This window comes from Drosophila gunungcola (assembly GCF_025200985.1).
Source record: "Drosophila gunungcola strain Sukarami chromosome 3L unlocalized genomic scaffold, Dgunungcola_SK_2 000002F, whole genome shotgun sequence".
Taxonomy (NCBI): domain Eukaryota; kingdom Metazoa; phylum Arthropoda; class Insecta; order Diptera; family Drosophilidae; genus Drosophila; species Drosophila gunungcola.
This window is the reverse complement of record NW_026453178.1, coordinates 1,322,217-1,337,448: the sequence shown is the minus strand read 5'-3', so window position 1 is coordinate 1,337,448 and position 15,232 is coordinate 1,322,217. Positions and strand designations below refer to the sequence as shown.

Here is a 15,232-nt window from a genome sequence, read left to right as displayed (position 1 = left end):
AAGAAGGTTCGATATATATATATATAGATGTTTATATATACATGTCTAAAGCCCCGCCCTAAGTTTGTGGCCCTTTGTTTGGTGTAACCCATGTCAAAATTGTACAACAGTTTGGTTTCTCTTTTTCTTTTTTTGCTTGTTGCTGGTTTTCTGATAACATTTGGCTGGGTAGTCATGTGTGATTGTCTGAGTGTGTGTGTGTTTAAGATATCATCTGTCTCTGACGATACCGAGCAGTCCCCAAAGACCCCAGGATCCCAGGATCCCAGGATCCCGGTATCACGGAACTCGGAAACCGAACCCCAAACCCATCCCCAAATCCGACCCCCAGTCCGCAATCGAAGGACGTCAGGCACTTCCGTTGGCTGCCATTGCCACCTGCTGTTTGACACCTAAATTCGCTTATTGTTGCCTGCTTTGGATTTACTTTTATGAACTTGTTCGCTCATAGGGGAAATCTATATCCGTGCACTCAAAAAAGTTTATCAACATTAGGTTGTGATCTAAATAACAAAGTATCTTGAACCTAGTTAGCAAGAAACATTGGATATATTGCAAAACATCAGTTAAATCACACAGTTCTTATTATTTTGACACACATAATATTTTTGAAATTAGCTATTCATTTTGTGCCTTTGGTTTATACAACTAACATTTTGTATATCTTGGTTCTTGTGATATTAAATATTTTGAATATAAACCCCATTTAAGTTCAGAAAAAAAACCTGTTTTGAAAGTGAAAAATATAAAAATCAATCGTAACGTTTTTGGAACATTTCAAGTCATAGCCTTGAAAGGCATATATTAAATATTGGTTTCATGCTAACAATTTATGTTTTTTAATTTATGACTTATTATGTAAAAGCATAGTACCTTCAGTTACATATGTCTGAAGTTCTACAAGCTTAACCATTCATTGTCATTTGATTTCATAGGTTATATGCACTTTCTAATATTATGAAATATTTTCTACCAGTGCACTTATGAGTCTGGCTGCTGAAATTTCAACACTTCATTCAATTCGCAATTCGCTTCAACAATTGAAATGCGATTAGCGCCAAGGTGTACACGAGGGAAATGAATGAAGAAAAGGAGGGACAGCATGAAGAGGATTCGGCGTCGGATACGGGAGCGGGTTTTGGGTTGGCTACATTTTTGATTTATGTGAAATTGAGTTAAATTCATCCACACATGCACACACCCACCGCACACATCCTGCCCCGCAGGCTTTCATTGTAGCGAACGCGTCCTAATCAAGGCTATTCACTTGCCATAAATCAAATTAAATGGCTGTCACATATCGCTGGGCGCCAGTGGGCCTAAAGCCCCACCTCCACCTAATCCTCCCCTTTGTCCTGCCACCTCCTGCTCCAATTCATACTACACTTTCTATCGCTACCATTGTAGTTTGCGCTGTCAGCTAAGCATAATTAAAAGCGAGAAAAATATAGTCTTTATGTCGGACCTAGGATTGGGATAACACAGAGTATGAAGAGTTATTTTTGTGGCCAACAGTTGTTTACTGATTAAGGCTAAAAATCTTAAAATATATTTTATCTTCTAAAAGCTAATGTTTCTTGAAGAATTTTAATCGTACAACAAGTTATACTGGTCTTCGTCTTTATTATTTGTATTTTGGCTTTTGTAAGTTCAAACAGATTCAAAAGCAGTCATATAAAAATGGTAAATTTTATTGCCACAAACAACAATCTTAAATAGATAATACTGTTTTTATAATTTAATCAATCACATTAATTGCTTTTGGAATATTGCGTTGTCCCCACATAATCTCTAAAATTAGGATGTTTATTTTGGTTAACCTAATCAACTTCCCAACTTAATTCTAACACTTTTTTTTTTCAGTCTAATCCATGGATTGACTACTTTTCTACCCCAATTATTTTGCCACCATGATTAGCCTGCCATCCAATACTTCACAATGCAGCAGCTGTCATAGGGAATTTTCCCCGCTCTGATGGAAATTCTTTAGCCCCTTTCCCTGGGGCCGAGCAGTCGAGTGAAGTGTAGCTAATTTACTGTGCCTCCGATTTTCGCTGCAGCCTGGGAAAAAAGAAATCCTTTTGACTTCAAAGAAGAACTGTTGCTTGGAGTGCGTGCTGGGGGGCGGAAAAATGGGGGGTTGAGGAGGTCCTGGAAGGTCCAACATTGTTGCCAAACACTCCACGTGGTAGGCTAGCGCTCCCCAGGTCCTTTGACACTGTCAAACGGGCTACGTCCTCCCAGCTTTGCCCCGCTTGAAGTGCATTTGTTTTTTGGCTTTTGTTTTAATTGGCTTGCGCTCGGGCTTGAAGGAGTCGTGATCCTTTACTCCTTTTTAGCAAACTACATTCCCCGCTTGCTCACTCATTAAACATTTACACTCGACGCTTTGTCGGCGTGAACTTTGATGTTGACTTTGGTCCCCATGTCCCGCAGGTCCAGAGGGCCTCGGAGATAACCACTTGAGATTGCATCCACCTCTCCCGTTTTGTCTTTTGAAAAATGCATTCTGCCGCAATTTGTGGCTCTCGTTTGGGCCAACATTTCTGCACGATGCCATCAACCCTCTGGTTTTTCTGTTTTTATGTTTTTCTGTTTTTCTGTTCTGAGCCTAGTCGAGTCCACTCGGCTCCTCTGCAGTTGCATCTTCACGTGCATGCTGCTTCTGGAATCCTTGTGCGTTGCACGTACTTTTCCCATTTCCATAGAAATTAACATGCGATTTGTCAGGCAAATGTGTTTGAGCTGGGCTTTCTACCTGTTGTTATTGTATCAGCATAGCTCAGAGTTACAAATTTCTTTTTCTTCAAAATTACAATATTTTAATTCAGGTTTTTTTAATTAAAGCGCTTATAAAGCTATATTTTTTATATGAACATTACATTCTATTTCCGATCTTATTGCAAGCTTAAATATCTTACAGAAATTAATAAAAAATAAATTCTTTTTTCCTGTAAATAAAATTTTTTAAATTAAGTAAACAAAGTAATAAGATTCAGTTCCCGTATAGGTTTTTTTTAAAATAAATATTAGATAACACAATAATATTGAAATTGTTAATACACTTTAAAAGTATTTAATAATAAAATAATATAAAAACCTCAAAAATATTTTGCAGGCAATACCAACAACAATTTATCTCAAACTTTGTGAAGCTTAAACTACAAACAATCACATGCAACAATTTTGCTTTTGCCAATTAAAAGAAGAAATGACTGTTCCATAAAAGTGCATATGTGGTCTAAAAAAAATCTAACTTAAAACGCACATGTCATAAATCAAAAGCGGTTTTCCAACAGGGGGAAATTCGGTAGCCAGGAGCTGAGGACTAGGACTTGGCAAAACTATGCACAATACAATTGCTATGAACAGAGGCCCATTGTCATGAAGTCCTGGGTGCGCAGTGTATGGCAATTGACTTAGGACTCCAACTCTATATCAATTTTCAACCCCTCGGTTGGCATCGTTTACGAAGCTATTCAGTAAGCGAATACCTGTGTTTATGGCCTGTGCCCAGTGTTGCTTCAAATCTATATAGTTTAATGTTAGAGTACTTATTTTAGGTACTTTACACCTTTCGTGATGTTATTTATTTAAAACAAAAATCACAAAGAAATTACTATGGTTTTAAGATCACTTAAAAATGTGCCTTAAATTATGCAACACTATAATTTTAGTCCAAAAGTTCAAAACGACGGAATTTTTTTCATTGCATACTTTTAGACACATTTTATTTCTGTGGCACCCCCTAATGAGTTACAAAATAAATAATTTTCAGAATGTTTATTTTTATTATAATTACTTATGGATTAATCTATGGAAAAGGGGTTTTTGTACATAATCCAGGACCGTGTTAATATTAATGTTTGTAAATTTAAGTCCATACAAATGGCTTAAGCCATAAAAACGAGTTTTTTGTACCTAATCTTCTTCCGTGTCAAATTTACCTATCACATCACTGCCTGTACCACGGCTTTTATCTGCCAGCGGTAGTTACATTCCATTCATAAATATTTTTTCATTCACTTATTCGCTACCTTCCCGTTTTTCCCTCAAACAATTTTTTGCTGCGTTTAGCTTTCACCAGGAGTTGCATTTGTTATTGTTATGATGCCGCGACTCGTTTTAAGCGTTCTATATGTATGGCTTTGAGTTTCAGTTTTAGTTTGAGTTGGAGCTCGAGGTTGAGGAAGTATCTATGAAGCAGCCATTGTTGAGCATATGTTTGTCGCTTGCCTTTGATCTTTTGCCAAAGTGAAAGCGATTGCATCTTGCGGATAGGAATAGTCGAGCTGCACTTCAAGCTGGCTCTGCCAAAGTTAATTGCAAAATACAGGCTAAGGATGGCATAGGCCTCTGTTTTGCCCTCTAATTAAAAATAAATGCTAGCTTCTATGCATTTTTATCCATAATTTTTTCGGGCTTGCAAGGTGCAATTAAAACAGACATCAGCCTTTGAGAGTTGGTTAAAATTAAAACTGTGCATATACTCGGGTTTCAAGACTATTTAGAAGTTGAGAGCATTCAAGCGAGAGTTCAAATTGAAGGGCAAACCTAAAAATTATTCACAAGTTTTAAGGTTACTACAGTAAAAAATCACATATTTTGTACACTTGACTTTGTGGTGTTATTATTATTTTTATCTTAATAATTTTATTTTAAATTGTTCTTAAAATATTTCTATCCTGCCCTTAAGGATAGGCAACAGTTTGTCAACCTATATAAAATCAAAGCCTGTGGCTTTGGCAATAAAATTCTTTATAGCTTTTTTAAAACTCCAAGGCAGTCAGTTATGAAGAAGCTGCTCAGCCAAGTTAAAAGACAGGTAGAACAAGAGTGCACACGCTTTCAGGCCACCACATGGTTACTTAATCATTCATGCAGACCTTATAAATTTTCATTAAAGTTTGATACAAAAATCTGCTGCGCCCAAGCAGATGTTCCAACCAAAAACCCATCCTTTCCGCCTCCACCTCTCCAAGACCGGAGTTCTGTGCCATCTTTCGCAGTGTTGTCAGTCAGTGATTATGTAAATATTTCAACACAAATTAAAATCAAAATTAAAATTACAAAAAGCTGCCACAGGCAACACATGTCTGTTAGGGAGCGGCTGGAAACTCGGGCCGAGCACTTTGCTTAGGAGGCTCCTTCAATACTCTTAGGACGAAAAGCACCGCCCCCCCCCCCATTTATCACCCTCTCTATCTGCGGGCACTTCCATCTCCCTCTAGCGTTGGTCCTCGTTCATGTGTGTCTTATGGGAAATTTAAATAAAGTCAGCAGGCAATTTATTTGCATTAACATTTTGTGTGTCTCTCACCCAGAGTTTGTGGGTACACACACAAAAATATTAAGTATTTAGGTACTTTAAACAGTTTGTTCAGATCATCAGGGCTTTCAAAAACTATAATAAAATTACTTTGAAAAGCAAAAGCCATTTATCAATGAATTTAAACGGCTAGACATACAAATAAGTTTGTGTTTAAGGCATTCCAAAATGGTAGATGATATAAAAACTATAATAAAATTACTTTGAAAAGCTAAATCCATTTAATATTAGTTTTAGATAATTAAAAGTACAAATACATTTGGGAATTTGATGATATTTTGAGTTAAAAAGCAGTAACCATATTAAAATCCCCTTTATATATAATTTGTTTCTTTCTGTGTATGTGTTTTCGAGCCGTATGTTTCCTGGTGCTCTATGTGTTTGTATTTTTGCTGTTTGTGTGATGCAAATTTTTCGTGCGCCTGCTGTCAGGTTTTTGTTGCCGCCGCCGCTTCGCCGTTTTGTCGCTGCTGGTCGCTTCATTGAATTTTTGCACATCCCAGAAAAGTGTTAAAAAACAACCGGATCTACGACAACAACCAAACTGCATCCATATCCACGGTGAATGCAACAAAGCGCTTTGTCGCCCACTTTTACTATATACTGATTTATAGCTTTTCCTCCGGCTGTAGCATTTTCCACATCTACCCGGAAAAACGCCCCAAAAGTGTGCTACGCCTTTCTGCATTTCCCACTATAAATCAAAAGCAACAAACAAATTGATGCTGTTGTTGCTGTGTCGTATTGTTGGATAGCCACTGTGTTTAATCATTAACATTTTTATTTTTTGTATTTTCCGTTTTCCGCTCACTCTTCAATCCATTTTTATTGTTATTAATTAATCAGTGGAAATTGCAGTAAAGAACAAAAAAAATAAAAGGGTTTTTGGTAAGCCACGTGCTGCGCGGAAATCGGTTCTACGACTTTTCGTATGCACTGTATATGTGGCTGGACTAAGGTCATAAATTATGTTTTATCCAGGAGTTCTATCTTTCGTGTTATAAAATCGCTGACAAATTTTCAAAATATGCTAATAATTCCTTTACTTAGTTACAAATCACATTTTAATGTTTGTTATAGGATGAATTGTTTTATTTAAAAAATGTATTTCATGATAAGCAGTAATAAATCGTTTTAAAATTCGTTTGAGCTTCTGCTATTTATGTAATATATTTAATTAATTAGATTTATTTGCAAATTCTTTTTCAAGCTTTAACATAAGTTAAAGTTTTTATTTTACCAAAATACACATACCCTTGCATTAAAAGTAATTACTTTATTATTAAAGAATTCAATAATTTCTGTTTTTTTTCTTTTCTACGTGTCAGCATAACTCATATGATTGCATTTACAAATTAATTTTCACTTGATGTGAAAAAAGTTGCGTTCATTTGTGAGGGCGACATTGAAAGCCCAAAAGTAAACACTTCATTCAACTGCCAGTTGACAGATAACCAAGACAAACACTCGCCCACACGCTGTCGCATTTATTGTTTGTAATATTTATAATTTTAATTAAATAACACATCATAGATTTTGATTAAAACAAGGGGCAGAGTAAAGTGACTGATGGCTCACTTGCCAGCTGCAAATTTGAGAGGATGAGGAAATGGTGACTGAGTGAGTGTTAGATCATCAGTTTCAATTTGGTTTCTGGGACAATCAAACATTTCCTTTTTGACATTCAGAAAAATACACATCAATTATTTAAAAAATTTTTCTAAAGTAAATTTAAGCTCTTATGTAAATTATATTTATTTAAAGAATTTAATAATTCATTACAAAACTGTGTTCATAATATTATAATATTTTTTAAAGCAATTTACAGTTGGAATAAATTCCATCTAATAATATAATGAGAAAATATTACCGGTAAATAAAAACCTATTCTGTGACAAAAGGTTGTAATCTTTCCAAAAAAAACCTAAATAAAATATTAAGTAATTTTTTTCGAGTGCAGATTGGATGTGATGACATTACGCACACTTTCGCATTAAGGTCACTTCAGTTTGACAAATGTCAAATGGCATTTAACGGCATTTGCACAAATCATTACGATTAACAAATGAGTGCGGGCTCTATGAAATTTTGCCAGTATTCTCGTAGTAAATTATTTCCAAGAGGGAGACGACAGCTTTTCTGACAGAGAGTGCACTTCCACTTCCAATTCTACCAGCATGATGGTTAACTTAATTCCCGCTGATTCACTCCCCAGATTTTGATTGTTTACCCGCCGACACAGAAAAAGAAATACAAATGAAATATCTTGTGGGCTGTTTCTGTTTTCAATTCGCTTCCAAGCGCCTCATAAAAATGGCAAATTGAGAGCCGCCCCCGTTGCGAATCAGACAGATATATAGTATTTGAACACCACCCCCGATCCATAGCTCTCTAACTAATTGCTTCAGCACGCGTGCCATAATTTCTGGACGTTGTTTTTTTGGGGGTTCGCAGGTAAACAACTGCTCTCGACCATCTTTTGTTTTGGCCATAAAGTATCCCTCGGAACAAGAGCATTCTTCGAGCTCCGCCTCCTCGGGGACCTCTTAAGCATTTCTACTGCCCGAAAATTCAGCTCACCACCAGGCGTAATAAAATTTCTAATTGCAACGAAAACAAATTTCGAATTTCAATGCACTGCAGGTGCCCGTCTGAAAACGAACCACCAAATGTGTATCAATGGAAATAATTGTTATGAAAATATTGTGCCGGTGCCGATTGATTGATTGTGTGGGTGGGGGAGATTGAGAGAAGAATTTTGTATGGTATGAGTCACAGTGATTTGGTGGTGTCGATATTAGTATGGTAAAATAAATAAATTTTGGAAACTAATGTACTTGAAAACTAAAAACCGTTTGCTAATATATTAACCATTAAATTAAAATGAATAGAGAATTTATCAAAATATTAACTATTTATATATATATTAATACCAAATATTTTGAACTTTTATACCTAGCCAAATAACCTGATACTATTAAGAGGCTACTACTCGCAAAGGTTGTCTATTTGTATGTTGGTATTTTATTTTACTGAATTTGGTATTCACCACAACTCTAACAATCAATTCTTTATTAATTTTCACTTCGTTTTATATCAATTAACTTATTAGTTATATTATTGTTCAACTGTTGAATATGTGTTAGTTTGTATTTCTTTCTTTTGTATGCCCAGTATATTTCAACTCTCTTCCGTTTATTTTTTTCTATTTCTTTCATTTCATAACTGTCTATCAAGCACCGCAGTTCATAGCAAAAGCTGGTGTCCTGAATGTACTAAGCCCCATTTCCCACTTTAATGCCCAACCCCAAATCCCTCTGGAGGTCTAAAACCCGAAATGCAGCTCAACATTTGTCAACGCAACTGCAACAATAAGAGCAATAACAACAGATACAGCAACAATAATTCGATCCTTGAGGTAACTTCTCCATTTGGCCACTTGGGCTTTTTGGCTGACCGCATTCAGTTGGTGTAGAACGCCGGCCGGCAGTTCTTGGTTCTGCTGCTGCCATTAGCAATATAGCACCAAATACATATACACCCGCACAGTGGGTACTCCTGACCCCCCAAAACCCCTCCACCCCTCCTGGTTAACCCCTCTCGTAGACTTACCCCCTTTTGGGCTGTTAGCCAGCCTTTTGTTTTGTGTACTTGCGAGAACTTTAAAGGAGAAGAGCGAATTTTCATGGGAGAGAATCATGCGCAGAAAATGTTTCATTTTCATTTTCCACAAAAACCGGCTCAATGACCCTTTCTCAAGTTCCACAAACATATTTTGATTTAAATTTCAAATAAATTTAAACGAATATTTTTTTTTTTACAAATTTCTGGTTATCAATTATATTTTATTTAAAATCTATAAAACTGGACTTTTCCGCTCTTTGACCTTTGCATTTATAGAATTGTTGAAAAGCCATTTAAACACTTATAATATTATATTGCTTTTATTTAGATAAAACAAATGTTTTAGCACTTAAGCTGTTATGCTTTGGTTTACGATTTTTGAACAGCAGTACACATTTAATTACGACCGAGAAAAGCGTCCACGTACAATTATGCGACCTGCTTTGCGATTCTTAAAAAATGTATGTAGGTCCGAAATGAAGTTCATTACTGGCATATAGCTGGGTATTAAGTTTGAGTTAATCGTGAATCCGTTTACAAAATATCGCGTATTCTTAAAAAAAAGAAATATATATTATGCATTCAACAATAGTTAGATCTGATTTTTACCATTTTATACGGGCATTCCATTGGAAAGTTGCCAATTCGGCGAACCTCGTTGGTAACCATCTTCAGTAAAAAATATGTTTCCACACTTGCTAATACTTGGCAAAGGTCTACTTTTATTTCAGTAAAGTTTGACAAGTATGAACCTTTTTTTAGCGTCAGTATATATATGCCTTGTATGTCTCTAACATCTTGGGCTAAGGCAAATTCTAGATCCATTGAACCAGTTCTGAGTGATGTTCGATCTAAAGTGCAGCTTACGTTTTTTATAATATCTGGAAAATAATTAATGCACTCAACACTTGTTATATAGACATCCATCTGGTCTCACAAAAAATAAATATATTTTTAGTAAAAATGTATTTCTTTTATTAGTTCAACTGACCTTTCCAAGAACACTGTTCAACGTGATAATACCTAAAAACGGGTGTATCCAAAATATAATCCTTTTGACGTTCATTTCAGTGGTTAAACAATAGTTGACTGAATACAAAATTCCTTTTTTAAAGTACGGATTTTTAATTGCACGATTGCTGCAGTAATTGTGCTTTATTTAAATGCGTTCAATTATTTCGTTACCGATCAATACCCCCGTTAATAGTCTATTATCCACGAAACATCATTTTAAATTTATTTTCCAAAAGTCTTCTATCTATTGCTGTTAGTATATAAGTCATAACTGTTCAAAACGGGCCGAATCGGACGATTGTGTCTATAGCTTGCGCTGCCTTTCAGTTTATTTTTCAAAATATTATTATGATTACGGTTATCATTTTATTAGAATCTGACATCGTTATCATACAGCTAAAGAAAGGAGCAAAAAATAAACGTATGTATAAAAATAAAAATATAGTTTTAAAGAATATTCAATTGTTGTTAAGCTAAAAGGTATACATTTACACTTGGTCTTGACAGAGTTCGATTTCTTTTATATTATTATTAAGTTGTTAGAGGACCATTTAAACATTAGAAATAAAATTCTCCCGCAAATTCTGTTTTTTTTTATTATTTTATTAGATAAAAAAATTTAATTTTTAGGATTAGGCTTTAAGATTTCTTAAAAAAACTACTTTATTAACGACGATGGATAAGTCGGCCACGAATAATTATGCGACCTGCTTTGCGATTCTTAATAAATATGTGGAAGTCCGAAATGAAGTTCACTGCTGGGATATAGCTGGGTATTACGTTTGAGTTGATGGTAAATTCCTTTACATAATATCGCTTATTCTAAAAAATAGGCAAATATTTATCAAGCATAATACACAATTTTTAAACCGTTTATTTACCATTTTAAACGGACATTCCAGTGGCAAATTTCCAATTCGTCGAATCTCGGTGGTAACCATCTTAAGTAAAAAATGTGATTCCACACTATCTAATAATTGGCAGAGTTCCAGTTTTATTGCAGTAAAGTTTGTCAGGTATGAACCTTGTTTTATCGTCAGTATATATATGCCGTTCACGTCTATAACATCTTGGGACACGGCAAACTCCATATTCAGTGAACCAGTTTTGTGTGCTGTTCGATTCAAAATGCAGCTTACATTCATTATTATATCTGGTATATAGTTGGTGCATTCAATATTTGTCATATGGGCTTCCATCTTGTCGCACAAAAAATAAATAAACTTTTAAAAAAAATGTATTTGTTTTATTTATTCAACTGACCTTTGCAAGAGCAGTGCTAATCATGATTATCCCCAAAAACAATTCAATCCAAGATAAAATCCTTTTGACGTTCATTTCAGGGGCTTTCTATTTAACGACTAAATTAAAAAATTCACATATTTTATATTACAGATTTTTTTTTGGGAGGGTCTAATCATTAGACTCTGATGGTACAAAAGATTAATGAAGTAATTGTGTTTTAATGACTTCGTCAATAGTCTACTATGCATGAAACAAAATTGGTAATGTTTTTGTTCGGTTGAAATGGTTTAACCACAGTTTTCGGTTGAAGGGTTCGAGTTTCAGTCTGCAATTGTGTTTTATAAGGGGGATTCTCATAAATACATTTTTTTTTAAAACATTTTATTTCCAAATTTTCGTTTGGCTAAAATGAAATAAATTAATTGGTAAAGTCAACAAATATTGACTGTCAATTTACTATAAATTTATAGAAAGGCATATTTTGTTGTTACGATTTGCACTGTTTTGATGGCTTAATTAAATTGAAAAATTTTAATTTATAAGTTACATAAACATTGTAAAGAACTTAATAACAGCAAGTCACTTGTCAAATGAGGGAACTTCTATTTAGCTGAACTATTCTAACTGCATATTTCGGTTTCATTTACTGTTGATTACAATTACTTGTATCAAAATTTAACCAACAAAATTTTTACTTTAAAATTGGTAAATGTTTTTTTTCTGCGTATGTCAGCCTTAGCTTTTCTTATACCTATTTTACTGTTTATAGTTGTAATCCGTTAAATAACGATACCCGTTTCGAATTTTACGTTTCCAGCCAACATTACGTTACGTGATGGCGGGCTGGCCTTACGTATTACGTTACACGTTTTTGGACCGGCGCACAATTAAGTTTTGTTTTTCTGTTCTCTCGCTTGCTCTCTCTGTGGATTTTGCAAAACAAAACGGCCGGCCGCTCCGCTTGGAAAAGTCGAGTCGGAAGAAAGTCAGTTAGCAAGTGGAAATCACCGGAAAAACTACACAGCGCGGCAGAAGGAAAATCGCGAAAGTCACTGAAAATTCACACCGCAGACGGGAAATAAAAAAAAAAAACAGCCCCAAAAGGCAGCCCCCGATAACAAAAGTTAATAACAATAACAAGGCGGAATAAAAACAAAAAAGGGGGGAGAGAAACAAAACGAAACAAATGAAAAGAAAAGAATGAATGACAAAAAGAGAAACAAATAAAAAATCGCGCGTTTAATTAACGTACAAAACGACGCAAGCAGCACAGTCGACGCCGCAGTCGCAGTCGGCGTCGCAGTCGACGTCGCGAGTGCTTGTGTGTGTGTGTTTGTGTGCGTGAGTATCTGTAGCGAGCTAACGATATAAAACTGCAATTGATTGCAATTTCGGCGGCATTTGCAAAATAGCAAGCCGGCGAAGAACACAATACCAAGAAATCAATAAAAGCACAACAAATAAATACATTAAATATATATCAACAAACAAACAAAAACATAGAAAAAATCCCATAAGCCTGCAATAAAAATAAAAATACACAACAACAAAAACATAGCCAAACGGTAAAGATACTAAAAAAAAGCTAACACATATGTATGTGTATCTAATATAATAACAAATACATAAGTAATCGCAAAAACAAAAGAGTACAACAAGCATTTTTGTGAGCGCAGCTGTTGATGAAAGTGAAGGAAAAATCATTCACATTTTTTACCGGAAAATGGGGAAAACAACAACAACCACGCACTCACACAGCTGCAATACAAAAAAAAAAAAAAGATACCACAAGAGAGCACAGAGAGCTAAAAACTCAGACGACGCCAAGTTCTTTTTTTCGCTTTTTCCTTGTTTTCATTTTATTTTTGTTTTCTGTTGTGTTTATCGTACAGAGAGAGGAAAATGCCGGCAAAACTTTAAAATTCAAAAAAACTTAAGATAGCATTACTTTTATAACTTTCCAAGCTAATTTGGTTATCTATTGTTTTTTAAATAAAATTTGGGTAGAACAATTTTTCACGCAAAATTACTTAAAATTATTTTAAAAACCCAAAAATTCTTTGTGTCTGAAGTGAATTTTTTCAAAAAGCTCAATTTATTAAAATAAATTATATAATTTCTGTCGCTTTTTTCAAGTTTATAAATATTTGTTTTCCTCCGGCTGTAGCTTACTATAAAAATTAGTCACCAAACTAAATATATTTTCCATTTGTAGTTTCTGGAGATATGTACTGTATTACAATGTTTACAAAACAAGTTTTGCATGGGGCAAATATGAGTAATAATTTAAGTTCAATTAGAAAATCTCCAACTGCATTAGCTAAATTAGTCACTGAAATATATTTATTTGATCAAATGAAAGTGTTGACCCGAGCTTGTTCTAAATATTGTCTGTGTACATTTACGAGTAAAGTTTACAAGCCAGACATCGCTGTTGCTTTTCTGCGAGTATCTTGTAGCTAGCTGTAACTAGTATCTAGATACTTTTTGGCGAGTTCTTTTTCTTTTTGCCGGCTGTCTTTTTATTGAGACGTCTTTTTGAAGTTTGTTTCCTTAAACCCTCCTCGCTTTAATTCCATAAATATTCGAGCGAAACAATTTCAGCTGTTTCGTTATATTTATTTATTTCTTTGCACTCGCATGTTGGCCAGCAGTCAAAGTAACATTCAACTTCAACTTCTGTCTGCGCTCTCTAATTGAGTTAGTCTGGCATTTGAATGGGAGCAGCATAGCACACGCATCACTTCTGGTCGAAAAAGGGGGGCGGAATGGTATTAGCAGGAAAAGGGGGCGGGGCCGTATGCCAGACTCAGCGGGTGGAAAATCCAAGGGATGTGGTTGGTGCTGCTGGGGGTCACAGCCAACCCGTGTGTTAAATTATGCAAAATGCTCAGGGAATGTCGGAGCAATAAGTGCAAAAATGTTTACAGACTTGTGCCAAGCAACAAAATTATTCATATTTGAGTTGGGGTTAAAATAAATAGGAACTTTTGGTCCTTTTTCTTTTTGTTTATTTTGCGGGCTTAATTGTCAATCTTGTTTTCTTAAGATTATCTTAATTAGATTTTCTTCTAAAATATTTTATTTTCTTAAAAAGGGGTTTTCTACCTTTTTTAATTTATTTTACAACTGTTGTATATTATTGGTTGTGTTTCGTTTTTCATTAATTCCACTACGAACTCACATATTATAAAATTCATTGACTTTTTAATTTTATATTACTTTTTCCAAAGAATTATTTTTGACTTCATTTATTTGGTTTCTCTAAAAATATCACAATTTAATTAACGAAAATTATCTGTTATATAAGGTATTTATATCTTTGCAAGGCACATTCATAAAAAAGGAACTTACAATTCCGTTTCAAACAACTTTTTTAGCATTTTCCTGTCCACGTACACACACATATTTTTGTTGGATACTTAAAGGGTTAACACACGCTTTACGACTGCCAAACTTTTTCCACGTTAGCTTTTTGAGCTGGTCCTTTTATTTTGTGAAAATGTTTGGCATTTTTTGTATTAAATTGTCAGTGAAACGAGCGTTGGACCGTTTCCGTGGGGCATGGCAACAATTCAAAACGTGAACTGCCACTAAAACATGCCAAAAATCTGCGCATTTAAAATATTTGCCCCAGAGCCCATTGAAAGTCAGCCAAGCGACGGTTTAAACGAGGAGGGGAAATCCAGGCATTTTCCTGCGATTTGATTTAGTTGTTGTTGGCTGGCTTACACCTTTTCACTCACACCTGTCGGTTGTGTTGTTCAATTTTTTGTTTTTTCTTCATTTATTCAAACAGCCACGTCTGCGTTTTTATTGCCCCTCTGCCTGTCTTTTGTTTACTATTTAACTGCTATTTACGCCACTTGCACGTGATCAATAATTAATTTGCAATATCTTCTTTAGGTTCGTCAAATCAAACGTGAATTGAAGAACGGATCGCCAGCCAAAATAAACACTAAAATCATCAGTCCGATGTAGCGAAAGCAATTATAATATACGAAAATGCAACCATTCCGT

At 34.9% G+C, this 15,232-nt stretch overlaps 1 protein-coding gene and 1 long non-coding RNA gene across 2 annotated transcripts; both read right to left on the bottom strand.

Annotated features, from left to right (window-relative positions):
- Positions 1 to 9,399: 9,399 nt before the first annotated feature.
- On the bottom strand, positions 9,400 to 10,053 carry LOC128257802 (uncharacterized). Its single transcript, XR_008267902.1, has 3 exons — positions 9,945 to 10,053; positions 9,563 to 9,880; positions 9,400 to 9,506 (listed from the first exon to the last, which is right to left on the bottom strand). It is a non-coding gene; the product is annotated as an uncharacterized LOC128257802 (long non-coding RNA).
- Positions 10,054 to 10,626: 573 nt separating this feature from the next.
- LOC128257800 (uncharacterized) lies at positions 10,627 to 11,300 on the bottom strand. The gene is made up of 3 exons (XM_052989001.1): positions 11,231 to 11,300; positions 10,849 to 11,166; positions 10,627 to 10,789 (listed from the first exon to the last, which is right to left on the bottom strand). The coding sequence occupies exons 1-3, from the start codon at positions 11,252 to 11,254 to the stop codon at positions 10,634 to 10,636; spliced, it is 498 nt and encodes a 165-aa protein (XP_052844961.1). The 5' UTR covers positions 11,255 to 11,300; the 3' UTR covers positions 10,627 to 10,633.
- Between the last annotated feature and the right edge of the window lie 3,932 nt (positions 11,301 to 15,232).